The following is a 9,317-nucleotide window of genomic DNA, read 5'->3' as shown; positions in this document are numbered from 1 at the left end:
AATAATAAAGGAAAAAAAAACTAGCATGAATCTCTCTTAGATTTCCCAGCAGAGGCTTGGTTCTCACCACACATTTTTAGCAACCTCGGACCTTTATGATATTGGTAGATTTCCCCCTTTCAGGTAAGAGAAGACTTTGCAATGTCTCCTTGGAATATGGGTTGACCTGTGCTCCAGGTCAATTCCTATGTAAAACGAGAGCCACTTGAACATAAGCACTGTAGATGCTACCATTCATCGGTATCAGGCAGTCACTGAAGAATTAATGGGCAGGTAGCGAGTAGCGTATATACCATGGACTCATGGGGCAATGAGACCTCTGATGCTCCAGGCACATGGCTCTTATCTTGTTCCTCAGAACTGTGCACAGTTTAAAGCTTATGAGTTGTTTCTGGGACTCTTCTCCCGAGTGTCCGGAACATGAAACCGGTAAAGCATTGTGGGAGTTGAGGCAGCAGCAATAGGTCTTATCGCTAAAAAATGGCGCTCATAACCTTTGCCTCAGGAGTTTGACTTCTGGAAATTTGCTCTACAAATCCACTCATAGGCATGTATACAGGCATGTATACATGTGTACCAAGCACTCATTGTAGCACACGATGAACTTGCATGAATTCTGCCACCGTGCAGCCCTGAAGGAGAATATAGTAGCTACTGGTGCCGTCGTGACAGAAACGCCAAGCTTAACTCGGTTGGAGATGTGGCTCAGTGGGTAGAGGGCTTGTCCAGTCTGCACGAGGTCCTAGGTTTGATTCCCAGCACACCATAAAGCAAGTATGGGGATGGGATGCAGGCCATGAGAGCTGAAGGCTGAGCCCTCATTTTCCTGTATTTACTTCCTGTCTCTCCAGGCACGCCCCAAAGGTGAGGGTCTGACGCCGTACCAAGGCAAGAAGCGCTGCTTTGGCGAGTACAAGTGCCCCAAATGCAAGAGAAAATGGATGAGTGGGAACTCTTGGGCCAACATGGGGCAGGAGTGCATCAAGTGCCACATCAATGTGTACCCGCACAAGCAGGTGGGTAGGCGGGGCCTGGGGTGGGGGTGGAGCTAGCTGTGGGACTGAGCAGCCTGCAGTGGGTGGGGCTGGGGGGAAGTCGCAGAGCGTTCTTTCAGGCTCCCTGCAGGGTGATTCTTTGCCCCTACTGAGGCTTAACTGGCTCTATACTCTGGAACCTGAAGCTGAGGTGTGTGGGAGGGGTAGGCAGGAAGGGTAAGCCGTGGTGGATGACTGGGACAGGGAATTAGGACAGTTCAGTTTCTACAAGCCCTCTAGTGTCTGGGTTCTGAGGATCTGGGCTGCAGGTCTGGGGGACTCACAGACTGTCTTATGACCCAGACAGAAAGCAAGTATGGGGCACACTCAGAGCCAGAGGAACTGGACACGTGGCAGTTTTTCTGTGTGGGCCAGTGTCTGGCAGGACAGGCTAAGTATGGGGTCCCTTCCATCTTGCCAAGATATCCCTCGGTCCCTGATGGCTTTCCCTGCCTTCCTCCATCCCACATCCTACCAGCATAGCCTAAGTGTAGCCTGCTGACCTGCCAGCCCGGCTCTACACAGAAGAGCTCAATCTAGATGAATCTTTCAAGAGCTCGAAGCTCCATGCTTCCCACTCACCATCATCCAGCCAGTATTTGTTGAGCACCTACTGTGTCCTTTGGGAAGATTGAGGTACACAGAGGCAATAGGTTTTGAACAATCCTACCCTGCAGCGCACACACCAGCCACGTTCTGGGTTCCTGGGTCTTTGTGTTCCTTTCTCTGGTTTGAGTTTTGGGAATACCTCCCCCTTGCTCTCCTTGTGAGGGAGTGGAGCCTGTCCTCTTGCCCCTCCCCCAGTGCTGACCTGGGCCACCTCACTCCTCTGAGAAACCCTACCCCCACTACATCTGTTTCCTGTCAGACTCCAACTGTGTCTCCCCCAGACAACCCAGCCCCCCTCCCACCCCAGAAGAGAGGAAAACACACGGGCTTTGCCCCCCTGCTGGGGGCTGGGGGTGGGGTGGGGCAGCTCACAGATCAGTCCCAGCTGCTGGGTGTTTCCTTCCACGGAGGGGAGTCATTCTGAGAGCTCCCCCCAGCTCCCCACTGGCAACTTGAGGCTGCAGGCTGAGCAAGTCTTAGCAGCTGGCTAGAATCCACATTGACCAAGGCCAAGGAGAAAAACAGTTTTAAGGAACCTCAGGCTTGGGCCGGCCAGTGTAGGCCAAGAGTATTTCCCAAGGATTCAGCTGATGGTGGTCCTGCCCTTTCAAAACATTACTGATAATATTCAATATTAATACTAATGTATGGACAGTTCCCCCATGAGCCAGGTACCCTTCTAACCACAACCCCATGAAACAGGACTTCTATTACATATATTTTATGAAGGAGAACAATCATGCAAAGAGATGCTAAATGACTTGCTGACTGTCCACACAGACATTATGAAGTCTTTGTGGAGCTCGGTAGTTATAGAATCATTTACTGTCTAGTACACGCATGCACACGTGCACACACACACACACACACACACACACACACACACACAGATAAGCCTAGATGACACCTGTCACTAACCCGTTAGCTCAGGCTGTAGAAAGATGAGCTGAGGTAGCAGCCATCAGCCAATGGATGGCAGAGATGGTGTTCAAAGCTGTCTGACGTATGATACTACAAGCTGTGGACACACTGCAGAGACATGGGCAGAGCAGTTTTCAGAACACTCTGCAAGCCTCTCAGCTCTCCTCATTGGCTCTGCCCTTACCCATGAGAGCTCTGGATCTCTGTCAGCCCCTGGCATAAAAACCAGGACAGCAGTGCCTGGCAGGGTGGGCAGAGCAGTCAGTGCAAGCAAGTTCTCAGGACCACAAGGGTGGAAGCGGTCACAAAGGAGGAGGATGCCCCAGGGACCGAAAGCCAGGGACCTGGAATGGGCTAGGAGAGTGCATGAGATCTAGAGTTAACACCAAGCTCTGGGCAGGCAGCATGTATGGGGCTTGGGGTTCACCGTTTCCTCTCTGGAGCACTCTGGGCAAGACTTTTAAATGGCTTATGGTTTCCTCATCTGTGGTAAAACACCAGTCCCATGGAAGCTGTCCCCTTGAGTCAGCCTGAGTTCCATGGCAGTGCCTAGCCACACAAAAGGAGGAGCAGAGACAGTGTAGGCTAGCCCACTCTTGTCCCTCTATCCTCTACTAGAAAGCTGGTTTGTGGAGGGCCTGGGAAGAGCTGAGGGGAGCCATGGAAACTGACTAGACAGCTTGGGTTTGGCCTGGGGTAGATAACATGCTCAACTAGTCACCATCCTGAGCAGAGAGCACGGGAAGAGGCCCTGGGTGCTGGGAACATCCAAGATGAAAGCGTAGGGACCAGATTCCAGCTCAAGATGGAGTTCTTCATATAGAACATACAATGACCCCGCCCTGGAGGCAGGCAAACCCAAATGGAGAGATCCGTGCTACTCTGTTTCTGGGATCCCTGGACCAGCAGGGGGTGGCTTAGCACCTCCTACTCTGAGTGACCCTGTATCACTGTCCCCCTCCCATTAATTTTCAGACTCAACGACATCAGAAGGGGCGTCCTTCCATCTAGCCTTTGTCTTTACTTGGTTTGCTGACTCCCTGAAAAGGAGCCAGCCACTCACTTCACAGCAGGGAGTGAGATGGTGTCTCATAGGGGTCAGGTGACCAGGCCATGACCACACAGTGAATGGAGGGTAAGCTGCCCTCTGGGACCTGGTCTGCCAGGAAGTCAAGCTCTTTCTCCTCTCCCCTGCTGGGAGAGAATAGGAGGGGTGAGGCCAGTCCTCTGGAAGGCCCCCAGTTCCAAGCCCAGGCTCTCCTTCTTCCAGGCCTTTCCTCTGTAGCTAAAGCTTAAAAGGCTGAGTTATGGGATACCCCCTTCTAGGGCAGCTAAGAGGTAGAACTCTGGCCACTTGCTGCCTAAACCTTCACCGTTTAGAACACTCTAGCCATTTGCCTAACTGCCCTGAATGTCATCTTGGGTCAAGGCCTGGTCAAGGCAGAAAAGCAGCTGGTACTCTTGAGTAATTAACAGTCTACACAGTGGGCTGCGTCCATATCAGCTGCCCTTCCCTGACCATCCTGGGCATGTCACTGGTATCCAAGGGTCTTTTCCCCAACCCCATGTCAGCCTATAGTTTCTGCTCCCCTCTTCTTGGCAGATGGCTCCCATCTGGCCCTGACCAGCTTCCTCTGAGCTTCCGAGTCTGAGTGGAGGACCCTTCTGCTGCCATGGTGTCATTCTGGGCTTGGAAGGAGAATAGTCTTTGTAGCCAGCTGAAATACTGTCCACTACAGAGCCACTCCTCATGATCTTTACGATGTTTACAGATCTTTGGCTGGCTATTATGGGTAGGTCAGGGAGGGAGAGGAAGCCAAGAACCCCAAGCCATCCAAAGTACAAAAAAATGGTTGAGGGCTGGTGAGGTACCTCAAGGGAAAAGGGGCTTTGCCACCAACATTGATGACCTGAGTTTGATCCCAAGGACTCACATGGCAGAAGAGAACCGACTCCTCCAAGTTGTCCTCTGACCTCCACACTCAAGCTGAAGCAACACATGTATACACGTGAACACACACTTAGCACATGCAATTTTTAGAGGGGTACTTGTGTGCGCCTAATGCTGCCAAGGTTACCAATAGCCAGTATCCCTTGGGGTTTCTCCAAACTTTGCAAATGAGTGTGACAACATGCTTTACAGACAAGGATCACACTAAAGGGGCACAGTAGGCCTGCTAAGTCACCTCCTTTCCCTGGGCCTCAGTTTCTCTGTTAGAAAACGAGTTCATGTAGTCACTCGATAAATGGGCAGGCACTAGGCCAGGAGTTGGCTGGGGTTGACCCCAGACCCCAGATTGGCTTTATGGAACTAAGAGCCCTGTTGTCTCTGGGGCTGAAATGTAGCTATGTCCAGGGTAAGTGACTCCCAGAGCCACTGGATTGAAAGGGACAGATGTGACTTGGGGCTTCTCTTGACTGAGACTCAGTTTCTTCATCTGGTAGATGCCTTTGCACCCCTGTCCTGAATTTACTCTGAGCCAGATTTGGGAGATTTCTGATCTGCATTCAGGGGGCAGTTGCCCAGACCTCTCTGTGGATCAAGCAATGTATCTGCCATGGGCTCTGGGTCTAATACCCCTGCCTTGGTTCTTGCCAGCCCAGGAATTTCATCTGAGCTTCCTCTGGGACACAAGCGTCTGCAAACAGGCAAGAGGTGGGATGCCAAGGCACTGGCTGAGCTATCTCTGTAACTGCAGATTCTCTCCCCCCACCCCCGCCCCTTGGCCCCTTCCTCTCCTTCTCTGCAGAGGCCCCTGGAGAAGCCTGACGGCCTGGATGTGTCTGACCAGAGCAAGGAACACCCTCAGCACCTCTGCGAAAAGTGCAAGGTCCTGGGCTACTACTGTCGCCGTGTGCAGTGATCTTGGCCACCACTGTAGCACCCCTCAGCTGCCACCTCCCTGTGTTGCCCAAAGGGCTGAATGTCCGCATGCTTGAGGAGATGTCACAGGCCTGTGGGCTTAAGCAGAGGAGGCGTGTGTCCTTGTCTCACACGCTGGCAGAGTAGCTGACATGCTCCCAACAGGGTGCAGAGACAGGAGGCTCAGGGACTCTTCACCATAGGCCTGGGTTCTGTAGAAGGACAGAGGCCAGCAGAGGTCTTGATGGTCTTGAAAGCTCTCATCCTCAGTGTCTTTGGGGGCTGAGCGACCCTGCATCTGCCACAAATACACTAAATGAACTGTGAATCCTGAGGCCTGTGGGAAGTTCTCCCTCCAAGACCAACCAGGCCCTGTCCCACCCAGCACCTTGCAGCTTGCCTCGTATGAAAAACCACTCTAGAAAGTCCCAAGTCATTCCTGATCTGTAGCCACAGTGGACAGTCACTTCTTCTAGCAGCTACTGAGGAGTGGCCCTCTGTCCCTGCCCATACTGAGTCCTTAATCTCACCAGCCCTGACATCACTGCACTGTACCTGGTAGCTAAACACAGCCTCCCTCTGCCAATGAGACAGGCAAGAGGGTCAGGCAATGGGGACATCAAGCAGTGACCAGTGTGCCAAGACATCCTAGGGACATGAGGCATCACCACTTCCCATGACCTCCCCCAGACTGTCCTGTAGGCTTGGGTTCTGTCACCTGCTCTCTCTCTTTACCCTTAGCCTCCCACCCATGGTCGGGATGCCACCCCACAAAAGCTGTAAGGCTGTTCTGGCATGAAGGATGGGGGCCTTGGCAGTCTGGAGCCGCTTTCTGCCACTTGGGGCGAGGACATCTCATCCCCAGCCTTAGTCTCCCCGTTAGTTAAATGACGAAGTGCCACCAGAAAGCAAGAGGTCCCTGTGATCTCTGAACTTCTAGAAGAGAGCTGGCTGCCTCTGGAACACAGAATGTCCCTGGGGGTAGGGGGTCGGGGGAGATTTGTCTCTAAACATCTAGGTGCCCCGCCCTCCAGCCTCTGTCCTGATAGCCACTTAGGATGTCCTCTCCTATAGCCCTCCTTACCTGATTGTTGTTCCCATCCCCTGAGAAGACGAGAGAGGACCCCTCCTCCTCCTCTTCCTCCTCAGCCCCCAACACTGGGCAAGCCTAAAATGAGCCACGGAATCTCTCTTTTGGAAACTGGGGACAGAGATTTCCTGCTTCCTAAGGAGGCAGAGAGATTACCTGGCATGTCACATGGTCGCAGGGTGGCTGTTGTCCTGGCCAGGGTCAGCAGTGTGCCCCCTACCCTGTGACAAGCCACACCTCTCTGGTCTTTTTCCTCTTCACCAGCTGCCAGGACTGAGTTTCTTGACTTTGCCTCATACTATGCTTCTATGGAGAGAGAGAGGGAAAAAAAAAAATCAGACCATAAAATCGGCCTGAAATTCAGTGTTTACATATGGTGCCCAGTTGCCTTTTGTTTTCAAATGAAAATGTTTTGTACGACTGATGTGAAGTGTTAAGCAAGGGTCCAGGGGGTAAGTGGAAGAGATGGTTGTATGTCTGCAGCAGCTAGCTGCAGGGTAGATTTTGGGAGAACATACTCTCTGAGCACTTAACAAAGGTATTATCTGTGGCGGCCCAGACTATTAGCTGCCACCGTGCTGCCCTCGAGTGGTAGCATGCTAGGCTGCAGACGTTGAGCACCCAGCACCAAGGACTCAACAGTCTTGCTGCTGCACTAAGGCTGCCCCATGCCAAGCTTCCTGTTGCTAAGAAAGGGATTTTTTTTCTGTTTGGCATCCCACTGGGACTCTAAAGAGGGTGTTCACAGTAATGGACAGTGCACCTGTGTCCCAAATGAGGACAAATTGGGAGTAGGTAAATTGGGTCAAAGATGCAAAGAGCTAGCGACAGTCTTCAGAAAGCCAGGGCCAGTAGAAGGTGAGCTATCAGCCTAAAGGGACCATTTTGGTCACTGGACTGATGTCTGTGTACAGCCAGGCCCCGCTCACCCGTCCTGCTGAACGTGTGATCTTCCTGAGGCTAGCAAAAGATGCCACTGTCAAGGCTGGGTGCCGGGAAAGTCAATGCTCAGAGGGCCTACAAGCCCAGGGGACAGGAAAGCGTGTGGTTGTAGTACACTCAAAAGGGACAATCGCTTGCAGTCGGTAGATCTAGTGATCTAGTTGAGAGAGAATGGTGTTTACCCCATATGAAGTATTCAATAGCTCTGCTTGTGAATTTCTATTTATTTTGAGTTATACTTGACACAGAATTCTTTCTTTTTTTTAAAAAAATGCTATGTGTGTATTTTGGGAAAAAATTCATAGATGTTAAAATTTCTGCATGGTTACCAGTTTTTCTTTGGACATGGAACTTGGTAGCCTTCCCCCAACCCCCAAATTCTTCATAATGATTTTTGTTTGTATATATTTGAGGGTCTTTTTTTTTAAAAAAAAAGAAAAGAAAAATATGATGGCTTGATACTATTAAAATTGAAAACAACAGAAAGGCATGCGCTTAAATGTCAGTGCTTTTGAAAGCGCAATCCATATCAAACTGATTTTTAGATGTATTTTGCAAGTCTGGTTGAGCTATAAGAAGATATTTATGGTGAGAACTTTTCCTTTTTTTTCTTGTTATTTTTTCTATGCTTTGGTCTGTAAAAAGTATGCAAGTGAACTAGATTAAGGAGGAAATATTATCTACATAGAATTATTATATGACGCTGGTACATAATTCTAACGAGGAAAAAAATCTTTGCAATCTTTTAAGCTATGGGTTTTTTTTATTAATTTTGTTTTCCTTGGATGAAAATATCAGTATTAAGCAGCCAGTATATTATTCAAGTGTTTAGACTTATTAATATGCTCTTGCCCTGTATTTATACATATGTGTATTTGGAAGTATTGCCTTTTTAAGGGAAGTTATCAGTGGGCAACACGGTAAAAAGGGAACAGCGATCCTTTGTGCCTCTTCCGATGAAGATGACAGGTGGCATGGAATCTTTCCCCCTGCATCTTTGTGTTATTGCCTTGTTACTACAGTTTTATTACTTTTTAGGAGAAGGGTGGGGAACGGACAAACGAAGAGGACTCATCGAACAAACAGACCCTTTGGTCTGTGAGCCCAGTGGCCTTGTCAGCAGGACCCAAGGAGGTACAAGGACCCCGGAGGAGGTTCCAGGCCTGCCTGGAAGCCCCATGCTCTTTGATCTTGGATCTGTCCACTAAGCCCTCACACCTGCCCCCTAGCTCTAATGGACTTGAATTTACTTTAAAGTCTAATCCAACCTCACTACAGTGTAGCCAGTGCAACAACTAATACTGAAATGAAGGGTGTGTGCAGCCCTCTGGGAAGTGGCAATGAGGCTTATCCCCTGCTCTATGGCCAACTTCCCTGTACCAGCTCCTGCAGCCCTGTGTGGTGACCCTGTCTGTGTCTGTATCTGTTCGTGTGTGTGCACTCAGCTAAAAAGACAAACAGAGCCCGTGAGCCCCGCCTGGAGGGTACATGGAGAAAGTTCCTCCCCTCCCTGAAAGGGCCGGCCTCGGGGTGGCATTCCGTTGTGTGCCTTATTCCTGGAGACTATATAAAGCTTGCCTATGAAAATATAGCCTTTCTGTGCTGTATTAAAAGGATTTTGGAAAGATGGAGGCTCATGAGTTTGTATACAGGAACATGGGGCGGGGTTGGGGGGTGGAAGCTGGACCTTTTCACAGATGTGGGACAAAGCAGGGGTGGGAAGAACTTGGGTGGCATTTAGTTTCAAAGTTGAACATGTTGTCTCTGCCCTGTTTCCACCAATGACCTGCCTCCTCCCAGCCCCTTTGCCCTCCTCATGTGGACACTCCTTCCAGAGTGAGGGTTCTCGCCAAGTGGG

At 50.4% G+C, this 9,317-nt stretch overlaps 1 protein-coding gene across 2 annotated transcripts in view; it reads left to right on the top strand.

The window, feature by feature from the left end:
- The window catches only part of Zcchc24 (zinc finger CCHC-type containing 24), a 51,630-nt gene extending 42,544 nt beyond the window's left edge, over positions 1-9,086 (top strand). Inside the window, exons 3-4 of one of the 2 annotated variants that reach the window (XM_021181639.2) lie at positions 852-1,016; positions 5,315-9,086. In XM_021181639.2, coding sequence (XP_021037298.1) covers positions 852-1,016; positions 5,315-5,428 — 279 coding nt within the window. In that variant the 3' untranslated portion in view covers positions 5,429-9,086. The remainder of the gene's footprint in view (positions 1-851; positions 1,017-5,314) is intronic. The other variant, XM_021181638.2, reaches the window with a different exon arrangement.
- The last annotated feature ends 231 nt before the right edge of the window (positions 9,087-9,317 follow it).

This window comes from Mus caroli, chromosome 14, assembly GCF_900094665.2.
Source record: "Mus caroli chromosome 14, CAROLI_EIJ_v1.1, whole genome shotgun sequence".
Classification (NCBI taxonomy): Eukaryota; Metazoa; Chordata; class Mammalia; order Rodentia; family Muridae; genus Mus; species Mus caroli.
Note: the sequence above shows the minus strand (reverse complement) of the source record. Positions and strands in the feature narration are given on the sequence as shown.